The sequence below is a fragment of the Henckelia pumila genome, chromosome 4 (genome assembly GCF_033568475.1).
Source record: "Henckelia pumila isolate YLH828 chromosome 4, ASM3356847v2, whole genome shotgun sequence".
NCBI lineage: Eukaryota > Viridiplantae > Streptophyta > Magnoliopsida > Lamiales > Gesneriaceae > Henckelia > Henckelia pumila.
This window is the reverse complement of record NC_133123.1, coordinates 70,308,568-70,328,656: the sequence shown is the minus strand read 5'-3', so window position 1 is coordinate 70,328,656 and position 20,089 is coordinate 70,308,568. Positions and strand designations below refer to the sequence as shown.

Here is a 20,089-nt window from a genome sequence, read left to right as displayed (position 1 = left end):
AATATATATTCCGGACTTAGTTTATTTTCATGGATTGGTCCCGACTGCTGGTCTCTCTACTAAACCCCTTAACTGACTTAAAGCCTGCTAACTAACTTAAAGCCCATAATTAAATAACTACTTTTAAAAAAATATAATTTTTACTAAAATAAAATACTTAAATGTTATTGGGCTTAAATAAAAATATTTAGGCCCAATAACTAATTAATTCATAAAAATTCCTAGACTGGCCCAATAAAATCACTGACTAGCCCAAAAATTTCGATGGGCCCACGGGCCCATAAAATTATTGGGTTAACTTAAAATAAATTTAAAAAGCCCAAATAAAATTATTTGGAAGCCCAAATAATTTTATTTCTAATTAAATGGCCCAAAAATCCAATTAAAGCATTAAACATTTTAAAATTAAAATACTCGAGCCCGGCCCACCTAGCCCGGACCCGAACCTACCTGACCCGACCCTAGACCCTACTGACCCGACCCACTACCCTGACCCGACCCGGAACCACCCAGAACCCCCAACCCGATTCCCCCTCCTCTCCTTACTTTCGGCCGTGCGAGCAACCCCCTATTCCGGCATTCGGCCGGCCAACTCCGACCACAAATGGCCGGAGCACCACCACCCTCAACAAGCCAACTCCCAGGCGGTTCTTTCATGACAAGAACCAGCCCAAACCATTGCCTAGAGACAGAGAACGAAGCCCTGCAAGTTGGCCCTTCCTCAGCTCGCGCGCAGCCGGAGCAGTCCCAGCGTTTTGCTTCGTGCCGATGACTCAGACCACCAAAGCCCACGAAACCAGTCCTCAATCTTAGCCAACATCCTAAGCTTTCAAACCCAACAAACCTCACCCAAAATAATGGCCTGAGGAAGGAGAACGAAGTCTTCTTCCTCAGGACCCTAATCTGCGCGAGCTGTGCAACAAAAATGGAAGGCTTCGACTTGGACCCCTCCAGCCTCAAACCGACCACACTACTCGACCCTAGGGACCCTAGGACACCCCTTGACCAAGCCCTTAGCCCTGGACCGAACCATGCTAGGCAAAAACATGAGTTATGATCATGAATTCTCATATACATGCATCAAACATCAAAAGTTTGCATAAATTCGAAATACTTATGAAATTTCTGAACAAGAACAATCATGCATGAATAATAGCTCATATGGTGGCCAAAGAAAAGTTTTAGACATGCCTTTAAATTATTGACGAACGGATGATGCGTTTACGGGACTCCGGGACGACGAACGACCAAATAAATCCTCAAATAAAAGTTGATCGGCTATGGTGGCTTGTTTTCTGCTGAAAAAGAAGATGGAGGCGTGAAGGAGGGAGATGAGTGTCGGCTAAATAATTTGTAGTGGGTGGTGGGGTTTGGGGTAGGTTTAGGTTTTTAAATTAATTTTTGTATAATAAATATTAACTAATTAATATAGATAATATATCATAGAAAATATAATTAAAACTCTAATCATAATAATAATAATCTGCTAAGATAACTCCAAATCTCGAAATTATTAAATAGGCTAATTTTAAAAATTAATAAAAGTCAATAAAGAGACTAATTTTGGCTAAAAATAGCCCCTTAAATAAATATATAATTAAATACTAAAATTTTCTTGACAAAATACCATAAAATATTATTTTAAGGCTCATAAAACTCATAAAATATTTTTGGCTAAATATTTTGGTATCTCGTCCGTCCACGGTCCCGTCTACGCGATCAAAACCAATTAATTTCCATAAATCACAAAAATCACTAATTTTGGGTTAAATGCTAAAATAACTTAAATTATGCATATAAATCACATAATAACACATAAATTCATTTAACCCTTATTTTAAAATTAATTTCTCCTAATTATGCATGCGAATTTACGTATTAAAATTTCCGGGTGTTACAATACATGTGTCCGTCGTCAGCCCTCTGCTGTCGAGTACCCCACTACTAGACCATAGCTCCGCTAAAACTTTTGGAACGCTTTGCGAACTCCAGGATACGTCTAGATGACTATAAAAACACCTTAAAGCTACTAGGAGACGAGAAGAGAAGGAGTGAGAGGTGCACCAAATGAGCTCTCAAACCTGTCTTATATAGAAAGAGATCGGAGCCTCCGATCCTCCCCATCGAAGCGTCCGATCTCTGCATGGCGACCGCATGTCCTGCTAGTAGATCGAAGCCTCCGACCGGGTCTTTTGATCGTCCGATCCCTCATCAGTAACGTCATCCCTCACGTCATCTTGCTGGCATCACAAGCACAGCTGACTTCCAGAGTTCGGAGCCTCCAAACATCGATTGGACCGTCCAATATTCATCTGAGCTTCCGATCCTCTGATCGCAGCTTCCGAACTCCTCAACACTTCGGACCCCCTGATCTCTACTTTGGATCGTCCGGACCTTGGAAAATCCTTGGACCCTTATTCGAAGTCCTGAGTTCGATTATCAATTCCTTAATCGCAGTTAACCAAAGCTAAATATGATTAATTGTGATTAGTCCCTTAATCACCTTATCTGGGTACAGGACACTACATATATCCCCATCCCCGTCCCCGAATTCAAAACCTGTCCCCATCCCCGCCCCATTTCGCGCTATTTTTATCGTGAATTCTTCATTCCCATACCAACAGGGATTTAATCTCCATCCCTATTCCCGAATATATATATATATATAGTTTTATTTTTACAGATATTGTTAGTCAATTTTATTTTAAAATACATAAAAAAATTTTGATGTAACAAATTTTGATTTTAAATTAAAATTTAATATTAATCACAATATCTTTAATAAAAAATATCCCTATCAATAAGATTATTTTTTAAGTGAATGAAAATTATTCTTTTAAAATAGAATATTATATATCAAAATTTTAGTAAGAATATATTTTTTCTCAATTTTTTTTGAAATAAATAATAAATATAAATTATTAAATTTAATAGTTTATTTATGTTACGTAATCAAATAATATTTTTATATTATAAAAATTATGTTATCATAAGCATTTGTATTATATATAATAAATAAAAATAATACAAACTAATAAATATTATTATTTTTAATTTTAATATTTAATATAATTTATATTTTTATTCAAAGATTTAATAATATTTGATAATAAAAAATATTTATTATTATTATTATTATTATTATTATTATTATTATTATTATGATGATGATCATCATCATCATCATCATCATCATCATCATCATCATCATCATCATCATCATCGTGGCAGAGTGGCAATTCGGGGATGGAGGTAGCATCCCTATACCTCGCTCAATATGCTCTAGGAATTTTTAAAAATCCTCGAACACAAAATCATACCCGAAAAAATTTCACCATACCCGCCCCGTTTCGGATTTTCTCTGCGGATCCCCGAACCCGTGTGGAAAAATGTCATCCTTAGTGGGAGGCTCGGAATTTTTGTTCAACAATGTCCGTAAAATTCGAATGGAAGAATTGGTTAATATGTTTGGGTGGAGAGGTGGATTTTCGGTATACCGTATCAAAAATATTGGTATGAAAAAAATTTATATCAGTACCGATACCAAAATTCCGAATTTTTGGTTTGAAAAAAATCCATACTAATTGTAACGTCCTGAAAATTAATTGATCAACATTACCATATGCATGATATTAAAATGTTAATTTTCTTGTTTGTTAGAATTTTAAAGTTCAAATTTTGCGTGTTAGAATTAAATTATTTTATTTCTAACGATTAACGTATTTTGAGATTTTTAAGTTTTAGAGTACGACGTTTGGAGGTATTCAAGTGAATAAATACCAGGATATGATTTAAGGTATAAAATTTGTTTCATTTTAGTTTATCGTATTTTTGGTCTAGTTAGTAAAATAATTTTATTTAAATTATTAGGAATAGACTGGACCGTAGAATTATTCAAAATTATTTTGTTGGGAATACTTTATTTTATTTATTTGGACTGGGTTAATAGAATAATAAATAACTCTAGTAATAGTTGGAATGAACTTGGAAGTCTAATTAAAAATTAATGGGATAGGCACACACTTTGCGTGTGAAAATATGAATAAATGTGTCGATAGTTCAGTTTTTTTAGAAGTGTTGATGTATTTTCAAGTGATATGTTTTTCAAAATGAGTACAATTTTTTTTTCAAGGAAAAAGTAAACTGAAGGGTGAAATGGGCAAAAAATTTGGTGTCCCCACATAAGCACACACTTTGCGTGTGAAAATACGAATAAATGTGTTGGTGGTTCAATTTTTTTTCTAAAAGTGTTGATGGTTCAGTAAGTGAATTCCATTTTTGGCGAAAGTGAGGTGTAGAGATTGATGTATTTTCAAGTGATATGTTTTTCAAAATAGACACAAATGTTTTTCACAAAAAAAGTAAAATGAAGGGTAGAATAGGCAAAAAAAGTTGGTGTCCCAACATTATATAAGAAGAAGTAGTTATTATACCTATTTCAACTTTAATAAAATTGTAGAGATATAAAACAATAGATAAAGTAAGACTGTGTTTACTTTGAAAGATGAAATTTTGCAAGGATAGATTAAAAAGTGATTATTTATATAATTTGAAAGGATATAAAGTGGTGATGAAAAATAATAATATGTTTAGTTGGATGGATTAAATTTGGGATTGATTTTTTTTTCCTCTTTTCACCATATACAAAGTTATAATCCATTTTAAAATTTAGGATTTAGAATCATTTCTAAATCTCATTATTAACGGGCTAAAAGATTTATAATGATTTTCAATTTTGCAACTAAACATGTATTAGTCAGTATTAATAATGTTATTTCTCATTTATCAAGGCAAGTAAACGCAGCCTAAGCGTACAAAATAGAAAAGAAAATAAACAAAAAGGAAAAATAAAGGAACAAAAAAGAAGAAGAAAAAGTAACGAGAAGCAGAAGAAAAAATATGAGAGAAACGTGAGATTAGAAAGGGAGGCGACTAGAGTTCATGATTTGGGGTTGCGATCGTGTTCCGGTCAATCTCTAATCTCAGAATCGCTCTCCAAACCATCCGTTCTTCGGTAAAATGCAAGTATTTAATCCATTCTTTGACTCATCAATGAAGCCCTAAATTTTTCAAAGTGTATTTGATGCGAATTGGTTGATAGAAACATGTTTTCTTGATATGTGTAGTCCGTATTTTTGGCATATTCGGGTTCGTGTTCGTATCGGTTTTGCATGGTATTAATCTCTATGTGTGTATGTCGAAATTTTGTGGGTGTGAGTAAGTGTGTGTGTGCATGGTGTGTGTGTGTATTTATTGAGTATGTGTGTTATTGAGTTGATGTTGAGGTAATGTTGAGGTAAAGAGGAAATGAAAGGTATTTCATGGCTTGTGGTGAAGATACGACAGAGGTTTTGAGGTAGACGAAGTATGGATGTAGGCTCTCAGGTGAGAAAGACAGAGTGTGGATGTAGGCCTTTGAGTCATGATGCCCCTTCAACTTGGATATCCTTGTATTTTCTTGATCAAGCGACCACTATAAAAGAAGAGGGAAGTTTCTGATCCACATGTTGAAAGAAAAGTGTATGTTTTGAGATTCGGGTTGAGGTGTATTTATTTTATGAGGTAATGTGTATGTGTAAGGTAAATTTTAAAGGAAAAAATGGAGGTTTGTGTACCTGTGTGTGCATGCTTGTATGTGAAATTTTGTGTGTTGAGATAATGTTTAAAGGTTGAGGTAAATTTTAATGTTTGTTTTATTTTTTTTGCTATATACGGTATTATTTGCTGAACCTTTAGGCTCACTAAACTTCTTCAGTGCATATGAGGAGGTCTGAGGCGGTGCAGTCTGGCGAGAGTTGTGGCAGTGAGCGTGCGCAATCCGAGAGCATGAAGCTTTCCACAATTTTAGAAGAAAAAAATTTATTATGTTTAAGTTTGCTTGGTAGACAAATTTTTAAGTTTCTATGGAATTTTTATTATTAATGGTTGTTTAATTTTATAAGTTTTTAGTGTGTCATAATTTTTCTGAGAGATAGTTTTGTTAATTATAATAGTTTCTGCACCGTTAAAAGTTATAGAATTGATGTTGATTATTTTTTTAAAAAATAATTTGTCTTTTATTGTACTATACATCCCTTCCCCATTTTATTTTATTTTTTAAAAAAATATCAAGCATTTTGATACCCCGTAAAATTATTTTAACCCGAACCCGTTCATTATGGGTTTATGAGGGTTGGTCCAATTAGGAAATTATTATTATTATGTAAGGTCCAGCCCAGTTTTCTACCTACGAGGTCCTGTCAGGACCTGGGCTGTTGTTAATGGGCCGACCTGAGCTGGGGCCCAATGGGCTGGACATACATTCCTAGTTCAAGTAGGACTCGGATGCTTTGAAGATAAGCTTGATCATTCTACAGATATTCATGAGATAAGGATAAACTCAAGGACGGTCCAATGAGTAAAGAGTTCTACTACAGGACGTGTTATAATTCGACTAGGTAACTTACTCTATTTTCCCTATAAATACAGGTACTGTTATGGTTGTATTATTCATTACTCACTATTCATTATTCATCACACATTCACTCTCACTTTTACATTCACGCACGCATATCTCTCAGTTTTTGCATTAATCACACCCTCTGCCTTCAATACAGTGACTTAGGAATCAGAGGGGTCATGCCGAAAACAACTTTGGCGCCCCTTGACCTAACTGTTGCTTGTGCAGAGTTCATTGGTACCCGACCCGACTTGCTCTAGAAAGGAATTGGAGGATCCATTCTACCAGACCAAACCCGAGGTAAAATTTCAACATCATCAATTGGTGCCGTCTGTGGGAAATTGAAGAAAAAGAGTTTCGATGGCTAATCAGAACAGAGATCACCCAAATTTGGAACAACTAGTGTCCCAAGCTGTCCAGAGGGCTTTGGCAGAAAGGGGTGAGGCCAATCCTCTGCACCCTGATCAAAACGCCCATCTGGATGAGATCAAAAATTTGAAAGAATAGATGGAGCAACTAAAGAAGAAGCAGGCCGGGTACCTAGCTACCACAACCAGAAATATTCCTTTCACTCAGGATATATTGGATGCCGACCTCCCTAATCATTTTAAATTACCTCACGTCGGGGAGTATGATGGTAAAGGAGATCCATAAGAACATCTAGCCCGCTTCGAGAATGCAGCTCTGTTGCATAAATATTCTGACTAGATCAAGTGCAGGGCTTTCCTTACTACTCTTATAGGACCAGCCCAGCAATGGTTCAATATGCTACGCCCTGGGGAGATCAAGGAATTAAAGGATTTTAGAAAATCATTTTTGCATCACTTTGCTAGCAGAAAAAAACATCCTACCACTACTTTCAGCCTCTTTGCAATCAAGCAACGAGAACATGAAAATTTGAGAGCATATATCTGCAGGTTTAGTGCCTTGGCTCTCGAGGTACCCATGGCTACGCCAGACCTGCTCATCAGTGCCTTCATGCAAGGGCTAGATACAAAAGATTTTCTTAAATCTCTAATAAAGAGGCCGCCAGAGACATACGAGGAATTACTCTCCCGAGCTGAGAAATATGTCAATATGGAAGAGATTCAGGTCTCGCGAGCAGCTGTGAAGAGGGAACAACCTAAAAGTCCTAAAAAAAATAGGGTTCCGAGCAGCAATTTAGGGATGGGACAACCATTCCGGCCTGCATTGTTGGGAGAATTCACATCTTTCACTCCTTTACGCATGAGCAAAACCTGAGCTCTGCAAATTTGTGACGATCGGAAACTCACACAAAGGCCACCTTGGACGGAGAAGGGACCTCATAGGGAATCCAAAAAATATTGTCATTTTCACAACGAGTATGGACATACTATGGAGGATTGTAGTCAATTAGATCAAGAGATTGAAAGGATAATACAACAACATTCTGAAATAAAGAATATATTGACCCGACAAGAGGGGTATCATCATAATAAAAGGCAGCGAGGGAGATCAAGACAAAGAGCCAGGACTGCTCCTCCCCACGAAGATTTCAATCGCCCAAATCAGGACCAGCCCAGGGATGACCGAGCTCATCAAAGACCGGTTCCACCTGCTCGAGAAATTATCAACATGATTTCTGGAGGCCCTACTGATGGAGATTCCAATCGAGCTAGGAAAACTAGCAGCAAAAAATTTATAAACATGGAGATTGACAATCAGATTGTCCATACTGGCCCGACCCTCTCTTTTGGGCCGGAAGATTTGAGAGGGATTCCCAGCAACCACAATGATGCGCTGGTAATAAGGGCCATGGTCGCAAATTATGATGTAGCCCCTATATTCATGGATTCAGGCAGTTCTGTCAACGTTCTATTTCAGGAATCAATAAATCAAATGGACTTAGGACAGAACAAGATGGAGCCCGTTGTAACATCACTCTTTGGTTTCACGGGTCATGCAATCTGTCCTGTCGGGTTAGTGCACCTACCCCTAACTCTTGGAAAGAGCAACGCCTGCAAGACCAGGATTGTGAGTTTCATTATAGTAGATGCTCCATCTTCCTATAATGCTATACTAGGCAGACCTGTCATGACCACTTTCATGGCTGTTGCATCAGCTCTGCATCAAAAAATGAAATTCCCGGTGGGCGATGAAGTCGGTGAGGTGCAAGGTGATCAAGTTATTGCTCGCAAGTGTTATGTGGAGGAGGTCAGAATAGAGTAAAAGGTAGCCAGGACTGATAGTGTTGACATACCTGGAATTTCTGGCATGGAAAAAGTCAACTTGATAGAGGACACATCTGTCACTGCTGAAGAAGAAATTGAGGAAATAATGATCTCCCCTCCTTCTGGCATGGTAAAAATTGCTCGCACCCTTGAAACATGATTGAAGCAACCGCTACTGGACTGCTTGGAAAAAAATAAAGATGTTTTTGCATGGTCGGTTTCAGACCTGGTAGGGGTCCATAGGGAAGTAGCAGAGCACAAGATCAATGTGATAAAGGGTTGTCGCCCTATTGTTCAAAAGAAACAGCACTTCGGTCCTGAAAAAGACGCGATAATAAAGGAACAGGTGGACGAATTACTCAGGGCTGGACACATTGAGGAAATCTATTTCCCGACCTGGTTGTCCAATATAGTTCTGGTGCCAAAGTCCTCCGGTAAATGGCGCATGTGTGTGGATTTTCGGGATCTGAACAAGGCATGCCCAAAGGACTGTTATCCATTACCCAGAATTGATCAACTTGTCGACTTAACAGCAGGTCATGAGCTGCTCAGCTTCTTGGATGCTTATCAAGGATATCATCAAATCCCACTAACTAAAGAGGACAAGGACAAAGTGAGTTTTGTGACATCGACAGGAACATATTGTTACTTTGTCATGCCGTTTGGGCTCAAAAATGCCGAGGCTACATACCAAAGGTTGATGGACAAAGTATTCAAGCAGCAAATTGGCAAAAACATCAAGGTCTATGTAGATGATATCTTGTTCAAGACCCGAACTGCGGACCAGTTCATCACCGACCTAACTCAAACTTTTCAGACTTTGAAGCACTATCAGCTTATGCTAAACCCTAGCAAGTGTACTTTCGGAGTCCGGGCTGGAAAGTTTCTTGGTTACATGGTTACAAGAAGGGTAATCGAAGCTAATCCCGAAAAGGTCCAAGCCATCATCTCTATGAGCTCCCCCAAGAATATACAGGAAGTACAGAGATTAACAGGAAAAATTACATCACTGGCCCGATTTATAAGCAGATCGGCAGATAAAAGCCTCCCTTTCTTTAAGGCACTATGCAAGACGAAAAATTTTGAGTGGAATGATGAAAGTGAAAAGGCCTTTCAGGATTTGAAAGTCTACTTAAAACAATTACCTGTACTAAATAAGCCTACTCAAGGGGAGGAGTTGTTCCTCTATCTGGTTGTTACTCCTCGGGCAGCCAGTTCGGTCCTTGTCAAAAAAGGCGAAATCAATCATCAGCCCGTATACATTGTGAGTCATTCCTTGAAGGGAGCTGAGCTCAATTACCTATCTCAGGAAAAACTCGCTTTAGCTCTGGTCATCACAGCGAGAAAATTAAGGCCCTACTTTCTCTCGCACCCTATCACCGTACTCACTAATAGTGCTTTGAGAAAAATTGCAGCTAACCCGGATGCTTTGGGCAAATTGGTCAGATGGATCACAGAGTTGAGTGAGTACGATATTAAATTTGAACCTCAAACAGCTATAAAAGCTCAAGCCCTAGCTGATTTCTTGGCAGAGACAGTTCAGCTAGAACAAGAAGAGCTATGGAAGATTTTTGTAGATGGGTCATCATGTCAGTCCGGGAGCGGAGCTGGAATTGTGATCATCTCACCTTGTGGTGAAGAAACTAATATTTCAATCAGATTAGACTTCAGAGCCTCAAACAATGAAGCAGAATATGAGGCATTATTACTTGGACTCAAAGCAGCACGAAACTTGGGTATCTCCCGAGCTATTCTGTATTTCGATTCCCAGTTATCCATTCAACAGAGTAACGGGAAGTTTGAGTGCAAATATGAGAAGATACTGAGGTATGCTAAAGCATTAGACAGAGCCAAAGAGGGGTTCACCGAGTTGAACTTGGAGCTCATCCCTCGAGCTGAAAACATTAAGGCAGACCACCTGGCCCGCCTAGCCAGTGCCCTCAGCAACCGACCTGATCCCATTGTTCCAGGTCAGGAACTTATTTCTCAGTTAGAAACTCTGGATGATATTATAGCTCAAGTACCGGAAAGAGATTGACGATATGATATACACAAATATCTAACCAAGAAAGAATTACCAAGCGATAATAAGAAAGCTAGGGAGGTAAAAAGAAGGGCTCTTCGCTTCGTCATGATCGATCAAATTCTGTTCAAACGATCTTTCTCTCAACCTTTGTTAAAGTGTTTGGGTCCTGACGAGGCTAATTATGTGCTACGAGAAATTCATGAAGGGTCTTGTGGCAGTCACCTGGGCAGTCTTGCCCTAGCTCGAAAAGCCCTTTTTGCGGGATTCTTCTGGCCTACTATGCGGAAAGACTTATCAGATCTGGTTAATTCATGTTATAATTGTCAGAGACATGCTAACCTACAGTGGAGACCTGCAGAATACATGAAGGCGGTGGTGGCTGCTTGTCCCTTTGATCAGTGGGGGATGGATATCATAGGACCATTCCCTGTTAGCACGGGGCAAAGAAAATTTTTATTGGTCGCGGTCGATTACTTTTCCAAATGGGTGGAGGCTGAACCCCTAGCTAGAATTACAGAGAACAAAGTGCTCAATTTTCTATAGAAAAATATAGTGTGCCGCTTCGGGATCCCGCGCAGGCTGGCATCAGACAATGGGCGACAGTTCTGTGGATCTAAAGTTCGAGCATGGTGTCAAGAAATGAAGATCGAACAAGTTTTCACATCTGTCTCATACCCGCAAGGGAATGGATAGGTCGAAGTTACAAACAGAACGATAGTCCAAGCTCTTAAGACACGACTGGATGCAGCTAAGGGCAAGTGGGCAGACGAACTCCCTTCGGTATTGTGGTCCTACCGAACTACAACTCGATCCGGTACGGGTGAAACTCCTTTTAGCATGGTATATGGGACTGAAGCTGTCCTTCCAGTAGAAATTGGGCAAGAAAGTGCAAGGATCATGGCTTATAGGGAAGACAATCAAGAATTAAGAGCAATGTATTTAGATTTACTTGAAGAGAACAGGTCCCGAGCAGCAATAAGGCTCGCTGCTTATCGCAAAAGAATGACCCAGTCCTACAATAAAAGAGTCCATCCTAAGGTTTATCATGAAGGCGACTTGGTCATGAGAAAGATCCAACATCCAGGAGAAAGAGAAAAACTAGAGGCCAAGTATGAAGGCCCATTCAAGGTGATAGGAAAGGCTGGAATAACCGCTTATTACTTGGAAGACGCCCAAGGCAAGAAGGGTAAAAGGCCATGGAATGCTCAACACTTGAAAAAAATATTATTCATAGCATTTCAGCTCGGGTCCCTTCATGTTATTTATAGCTCACTAAGCCGGTCCTGAACCAGCTAGTCATCATTTTTGCATTATTTATTACTCGCTTAAGTGAATATTTTGCAAGAGTCAGTCCTGTTTTGTTTTCATTAGAATCAGTCCTGTTTTGCTTTCATCAGTCCTGTTTTGTTTCCTTTAAAGTCATTCCTGTTCGGTACTTTTTTTCAAGAGGATCAGTCTTGTTTTATGAAATCCGATTTATAATTTTTTAGCACTCCCAAGTACATATCCATAATTCAAAGCCCAGGCACAGGTCTGGCACTCAAGCGTCCACATCAGTGGAACTCAAAGTCCAGGCAGGTCTGGTACTCAAAAGTCCACATCAGTGGCCCACATCAGTGGCCCACATCAGTGGAACTCAAATCCTAGGCAGGTCTGGAACTCAAAAGTCCACATCAGTGGCCTACATCAGTGGAACTCAAAGCCCAGTCAAGTCTGGCACTCAAAAGTCCACATCAGTGAAACTCAAAGCCCAGGCAGGTCTGGCACTCAAAAGTCCACATCAGTGGCCCACATCAGTGGAAATCAAAGCTCAGGCAGGTCTGGCACTCAAAAGTCCACATCAGTGGCCCACATCAGTGGAAATCAAAGCCTAGGCAGGTCTGGCACTCAAAAGTCCACATCAGTGGCCCACATCAGTGGAATTCAAAGCCAGACAGGTCTGGCACTCAAAAGTCCACATCAGTGGCCCACATCAGTGAAATTCAAAACCCAGGCAGGTCTGACTCTCAAAATCCATGTCAGTGGCCCACATCAATGGAACTCAAAGCCCAGGCAGGTCTGACACTCAAAAGTCCACATCAATGTCCCACATCAGTGGAATTCAAAGCCCAGGCAGGTCTGGCACTCAAAGACCACATTAGTGGCCCACATCAACAACATACACAAGCACTGGTGGTATTAACCTCAGGCAGGGATTGTTGTCACAAGACAACCCTGTCAGGAGGCAGCTCGAGCATGTTAAATTTGAATATGACAAGGCTTACAGATCGAGATAAACAAAACATGCTTGAAATAGACAGTTCGGGCATATGTTTAAGTTTGGCCCGGACAGTGACATAATCAGTTATGTTTTATTCGGAGGTAACTTGACCAAAACTTGTCTCAAGATTAGCATATGGAGTTTTGTTTTTATCAGTCTTATAAGGACAGGTTAGGGTTTGATAAAAAAGATGTAATTTTGTTACCACTAAGGTGGCTCGGGTTCTGTTATACTTGGAAAATGTAAAGTATAATATATTCGACACCTTGGGAGGTCATACATAGGAAACAAAAAAAACATCTAACATGGAATAGCAAAACCCGAATTGGGAGAAAATACAAATTATTTACGAAAAATATTGCAAGCAGTGTATCAGCCCGACCTGGGCAATGAACAAAATTAATGACCACGCAGGGTCTACCATCAGGATCATGTTTTTAGACATTGTTCATAAAACAAAAACAAGGAATAACTAAGGAGCAGGAGCATCTTGTGGCCTTGAGCTCTGGTCGGGATCTGTTGTCCTCTCTGGTTCGGCCTCTTCTGAGTCTTCATCAGGCATGTCATCAAGAGCCTTGGTACAGTCCAAGAAAAGGGCAGGGTGCTCGGTTTTCAAGTACCCATTAGCCCTGAACTGGGCTAGACATCCCTTGAAACCCTCATCAAAGAAGGTAGCCGCCTTCTCAGCTACTGCGTTAGCAAAATCCGTGGAGTTCAGGAACTTTTTCCTGACCTCCTTTGCAGCCTCAAGTTCCTTGGTCAGGGTCCGCACTTGGTTTTCTAGTTCAATTTTATCAACCTCCAGTTTGGCGGCCTTTTTGTGAGCAACCTCTAGAGCATCTCGCCCGGACTCGATCTCCACCCTCATCTCGGTCACCTCTTCATCATGTTCGGCCTTCATTTCCCGGGCTTTGCGGGTCAGCTCGGAAATACGGGTTATAAAAGCCTCCTGGTTGGACACATGTTCTTCCCGGGTTTTCAAAGACCGGGTAGTAATCTCTCCTCCCCAAGCAAGAGCCTATAAGATAGAGGACGAAAGTTAAGAAATTGAGGCAAGGGATCATAAAGTTGTTGGAAATTTAAGACAAACATACCTGCATAAATGCCAAGGCAAAATTTTGCTCTGCCTTCAGGTCTGGCACTGCTCGAAAAATCCTTAAATCTGAAAGGGAGATTAAGTTTTTCATTATGCCCAAGCTTCCTCGGGGATCGGGCTTTGAGAAAAAAGACATATCGGGAATCCCGGGCTGATCAGACATTCCCTGAGGCTCAACATTAGGTAGAGATTCGAACTCCACTATTGGGTCCTTGCCACGAGCTCGGGAGGAAGAAACAATAGGCGGTTGCTGGAGCTCGGGTAGACCAATGTTGCATTTTTCCTTGGCCTTGAAGGTTTTCTTCTTTGGTTGTTCAATAGAAGGAGGCTCGGGATGAGTTCTGGCCTCACTATCTTCTGTATTTTTTCTTTTCAAGTTCTTGAGGGCAGCTCTGAAGTTAGCAGGCATGGCAGCAAAACGGATCCTATTGTCTGAACAAATAAAAAAGCAACAAATAAGATTCACAGGTACAATAGTCTAGATAATAGTATAACGGGTACAGGGGTACTACCTACATCCCCTTCGATCTCTACTCTTTTCCCACTGAAGCCTTAATGAAAGAGCAAATCATATTCGATCGGGCTCTCGATGTCAAAAACTTGAACGGACATAGTGTTGAGAAAGTTGGTAAAGTTATGAGATGGTAGAGCTGGGGGATCAGGGCTTGTGAAATTCATTGCCCAATTACTTCGACACTCCCAGGGCTGGTTAGGTTTAACAAAAAAATACCTATTGGTCCAACCCTTGTGTAAGCTAGGTTTTCCCGTCAGAAATGGGTATTCGGATCGCATGGAAATGTAAAAACGGCCCTGGACGGTTTTCTTAATTTGAAGGAATTGGATAAAATTTCCTTTGTCTAATGGAATTCTGAAAAAACAGAATAGGACAGCTAGAGATAATATCGAACTAAAAGAGTTCGGGGATAACTGACTCGGACAGATACATAAATATTGACACAATTGTGATACACAGCTCGGAATAGGAAATCTCAAACCCATTTTTACCTGATCTAGGCTAAAACTTAAAAAGTCAAGGGGAGGCTTGTGAGCTCGGTCCTTCCGACCTGGGATTAGGAGGTCATAACCCTCGGGCATCCTTGATCTCTCCCTAATGAAAGGACCTAGGTTAGGACTTATATGGGAGGCCAACACCTCAAACCATTGTTTACCCTTAGCAGTTAATCGGGCTTCGTCCGACCTAAGTCTATGCAGTCGCCTTAGTTTTTCCTCTCGAGTCTCAGATAAATCCAGCTCTGAGCTTGGATTATCAGAATCAGAGGGCTCGGGGTTGTTAGGGGGAGAGCTGGGTGCTTCAACAAATTCCACTATTTCTCTAACAGAAGTCTCATCTGGGGAGGACATATTAACTAACCTAGTGAAAGGAAGACTTACAGGTAGAAGAGCTGGAGCTCGGTAATGATATAATTAGGACGGGAGCAGGCAGTCCAGGTTGGGAGAGCTCTCGAAATTTTGACAGCGTAACAGTGCAAGTGAAAGGTGAAAATAAAAAATTTTACTGACCTATTTATAGAGGTAGGGAATTGATCCAGACTGTTGATTATCATCTCGATCTACGGCTCGGGACAGAACAAGTCAAGGCCTCCTAAGCCTCGGGAGGTGAACCGTCAAGAGGCATCTGGGCCGTTCGTAGAAAGCACATCACGCGGATCTTGATCTGGACCGTCTAAAGGAAACACATCACATGAATTCAATTCTGGGTTGTTCGAATGAAGCATGGGTAGTTCGGGGTCCGATCTGCATTATTGGTCTAAATTCATTCTTCTTTTAGATCAGTTAGGGAGGTACTATTGATACCCCGTAAAATTATTTTAACCCAAACCCGTTCATTATGGGTTTATGAGGGTTGGCCCAATTAGGGGATTATTATTATTATGTAAGGTCCAGCACAGTTTTCTATCTGCGAGGTCCTGTCAGGACCTGGGCTGCTGTTAATGGGCCGACCTGAGTTGGGGCCCAATGGGCTGGACATACATTCCTAGTTCAAGTAGGACTCGGATGCCTTGAAGATAAGCTTGTTCATTCTACAAATATTCATGAGATAGGGATAAACTCAAGGACGGTCCAATGAGTGAAGAGTCCTACTACAAGACGTGTTATAATTCGATTAGGTAACTTACTCTATTTTCTCTATAAATACAGGTACTATTATGGTTGTATTATTCATTACTCACTATTCATTAGTCATCACACATTCACTCTCACTTTTACATTCACGCACGCATATCTCTCAGTTTTTGCATTAATCATACCCTCTGCCTTCAAGACACTGACTTAGGCATCGGAGGGGTTATGCCGAAAACAACTTCGGCGCCTCTTGACCTAACTGTTGCTTGTGCAGAGTTCATTAGTACCCGACCCGACTTGCTCTAGAAAGGAATTGGAGGATCCATTCTACCAGACCGAACCGAGGTAAAATTTCGACATCATCACATTTCTTATTATTTTTAAGTTTTTTTATGTTAAGAAAATAGGATGTTACACTAATACCGTACATATACATAAAAAAATTTCGGTATACCGAAAAAATGTTTGTATTTTAAAAAAATTTCGGTACGATATCACGATAAATCGGTATTTTGGTTCAGTTGCTCCTTATTTTAATTAGCGATAACGCATACGTATTGCGTGTGTAACATAATATATAGATAATACGTGTATATAATATAATATTATGTTTTTAAAGTGTTTGATTTTAATATGATATTCATTTTTTTTTTGTAATTTGACACTTTTATGGGTTTTTCTTAATTTTATTTCCTTTTCAATTTGTGCTTGAGCTTACTAAGAGACCAACTAAAATATTCTTACTTAATATACAGGAACTTAAAAGTGTTAAAATTTTTGACTTGCACTCCTTTTTTTCACATAACTAATTAATCATGTAACAAAAATTTTATAATTGGATCATGGACGACGACGAAAGTTCTCTGTTAAAAAAACACGGGATAATGATTGAATATATCCTTCTAGTTTCATCATTGTCCCAATTATATCCCTTTTGTTTTTTAAGTCCTGAATATATCCCTTATTAATTAAAAGATGTCACGAATATGTCCTTGAAACTAAATAATACATATTCTGCCCTTTATTTCCCATTTTAATATTTAAAAGCTAAATCCCATCATGCTTCCGTAAGTAAATTAAAGGAAATTAACTCTTTGACCACACTGTTGTCGGGTTATGTCCATCGGGTTTTACAGGTTGCTCCTTACATTCGAACCACGCAATCGCAACCGATGGTTCCTGACACAGACTCCTTCAGCAGCAGCTAGCACAACCTTATTTTGTTTCCTACCTAAAGGCGTATATTAAAAGCTTAATTTTAAAATGAAAATAATATGATAGGGAAGAGCTTCGGAAATTTATTCAGACAACATATTATTACATAAATCAACCTCTTTTAATAGGAGAAGATAACTAATTTAGCTACTCATCATAGCCTTGTTCTTGAAATACATGAAATTACAGAAACTTAATACAAACGTAGAAAAAGAAATATTACAATGATTTTATTTGTAAGAAAACTGAAGAGAATGATCGATATCTTCAGCTTCCTCGAAAGCCTGTATTTATAGTTGTAGTTCCACTCGTTTCATCGAGAAACTTCAGGGAATCTTACAGCTGTCTTGTATTTTTATGTCATTATTGATGACATCTTTTGCTAGTGGAAGAGTCACATGCAGATGACATCTTTTACTAGTGGAGGAGTCACATGATTGACTTTTCTTTTTGGATTTATTCTCCTCACATGCCTTGTTTATTGTTGTCGGGGCATCTTTTGCTTTTGCAGTGGCCCCCTGGGAAAATGTGTTTTTGGTGGTCCCTGTCAACCTTTGCTTGTCTCAGAATAATCTTTTCGATTTGTTCGGGGTCTGAATGTTTTTCCGAATTCTGGCTCCTTCTGGTTTGAATATTCTAGGCAGATATTCTCTGACCATCTTCTTATATGAGCAATGTTACAAAATTCTTGGCGAGTTTCTTTACTTTTTGGCAGCTTGTTGTTCCACAAAAAGTTCCTCTTCTTTTCGAAAAGTTCTTCTTCAAAAGCCGTAGTTTTTTCTGTCATTGTGTTTAACAGAAATGATCCATTCACAGAATTCGGATAAAATTTGAACGAAAACTTGACCTTGTCCATCTCGGTGAGACAAACCCAAATACCCCATGCCCTTCTCGTTGAGATTTAATTTTCTCCGAAAGTGAAAACCAATGGTATTTCTTCAGATATAGGATCCTTGATAAATCTTTGTTTATTCATGTCAGATATCCTTAGCTTGATGAAATGAAAGGGCTCATATGATCCTTTTCCTGTTGGTCCTGGAGCTGCACTAAAGAAGTATAACTCGAGTATATCTTTTCTGGACAAATGATCATTATTTACCCATGTTTCTTGGACTGCTTCCTTAATTCATTTTGGTAGCTGTGATATCTCCTGAAAACCTGGTAAAGTTGTATAAACTGGGACTAAAGCCCCAAATTCATACAATAGCTTTACATCTTTAGGATTGACATTATTTTTTAGCCAAACCCTTGGATATATTCCTGCAACATCAACCCTACAAGTGTTCGGGTTGATTTCACTTCTTGTACTTAATTTCTCCCATCTTTGTTGATAAACCTGAAATGAAGAAATGACAGCTGAATTAGTATCAATCTTAGATTTGCCCTTGTATGTGTTGGGCCTAAGATTGATCTCTTCCTCTTTTACCCCAGAGGCGGAGGGTTGACTTGATGAGTTATCCTCATAAATTATTGCTTTATCTAGATCATCAAAAGCTGATGATAGATTAGCGCTTGTTTCTTGAGTATTAGAATCCTCAACATATTGTTTTACAACCGGTGGCTGTATTTCTTGTTCTTGTAAAACCAATGGTTTTAACATTTCTTGTTTCTGAGAAACCAATGGTTTTTCTATGGCACGCATAATTGTCCCTTGAATCGCAGCCCATAGTTGAGTTTGAGCTTGCAGACATCCTGTGATTCGATTGGATATTTTGATCCAATCAGCTTGTTGTAACCTGCCCGCCATATCGGAACTTATGAGAAGCTGGTCGAACTCGGTTTGAAGCAACCCAAGGTGTTCCTTGAGATGCCTCTGCATTTTCATGATGGAATCCACGTCACTACCTTCCATCTCTTGTTAAGAAATATGCAAGAATATTTTCATGAGATTTAATAATAACAATATCAAAAATATAATTTTTACATAATGCTTGTCATCTTAATAACCTAGCTTTCTCAGGTTTAGATTCAATCTTATTTCTTAGGAAAGCTTTTACATGGGTGTTATCAACCTTCAAAGTGAATTTTTTAGCAAGTAAAAATAATGTCCATTTTTCAAAAGCCCTTTTAACTGCATAAAATTCCTTCTCGTTGATATGCTATCTGATATCCTCAGATTCTGAAAAAAGACCGCTACAGTATCTTCATGGTATTTCTCCATCCGGAGTGATCTTAGTAAGGACTGCTGCCCACCATTCGTCACTGGCATTCGTAAATAACACCAGATCATCTTCATCTACGGGTATAGCCATTTTTGGGAGATTTTTACATATATCTTTTAATTTGTTTACCCCTTTAGTATGTTCATCCGTCCATATAAACCTTGCATCATTTTTTAACAAAGGACTGAACATCTTTCTGTACATTGCTAGGTTGTTTATGAACATCCCTGCAAAATTAAATACTCCTAGAAAACTTTGGAGTTGTTTTACATCTTTGAGTTTATCTGGAAATTTTTTTACCTTTTTTCATAATATGGGGTTGTAGAATTATTCCAGATTCATCAATCTCAATACCAAGGAATTCAATTTTCCTTGTTGTTATGACTGCTTTCTTTTCAGATAAAACTAGTCCTTCTTGTTTACAAATTTTAGAGAAAATCTCTAAATGTTTAACATGACCATATATATTTTTTTGATGCTAAAAGAATATCATCAATATAAACAAACATGAAGTTGAAATAATCTTTAAAAATATTATCCATCTTCCTTTGAAATATTTGGGGTGCATTAGCCAATCCCATAGGCATAACTTCCAAGATATAATGTCCTTGTGG

General features: G+C 39.0%; 2 protein-coding genes across 2 annotated transcripts; both read left to right on the top strand.

Moving 5' to 3' along the window:
- The first annotated feature begins 7,795 nt into the window (after positions 1-7,795).
- Positions 7,796-8,629, top strand: LOC140861184 (uncharacterized). The gene has a single exon (XM_073264193.1). The coding sequence runs from the start codon at positions 7,796-7,798 to the stop codon at positions 8,627-8,629; it is 834 nt and encodes a 277-aa protein (XP_073120294.1).
- Positions 8,630-11,494: 2,865 nt separating this feature from the next.
- LOC140861183 (uncharacterized) lies at positions 11,495-11,944 on the top strand. The gene has a single exon (XM_073264192.1). The coding sequence runs from the start codon at positions 11,495-11,497 to the stop codon at positions 11,942-11,944; it is 450 nt and encodes a 149-aa protein (XP_073120293.1).
- Positions 11,945-20,089: the final 8,145 nt, after the last annotated feature.

Coding starts and splice junctions, on each gene's coding strand:
- LOC140861184 (XM_073264193.1), top strand. CDS start 7,796: ATGGAGGATTGTAGTCAATTAGATCAAGAGATTGAAAGGATAATACAA.
- LOC140861183 (XM_073264192.1), top strand. CDS start 11,495: ATGGTATATGGGACTGAAGCTGTCCTTCCAGTAGAAATTGGGCAAGAA.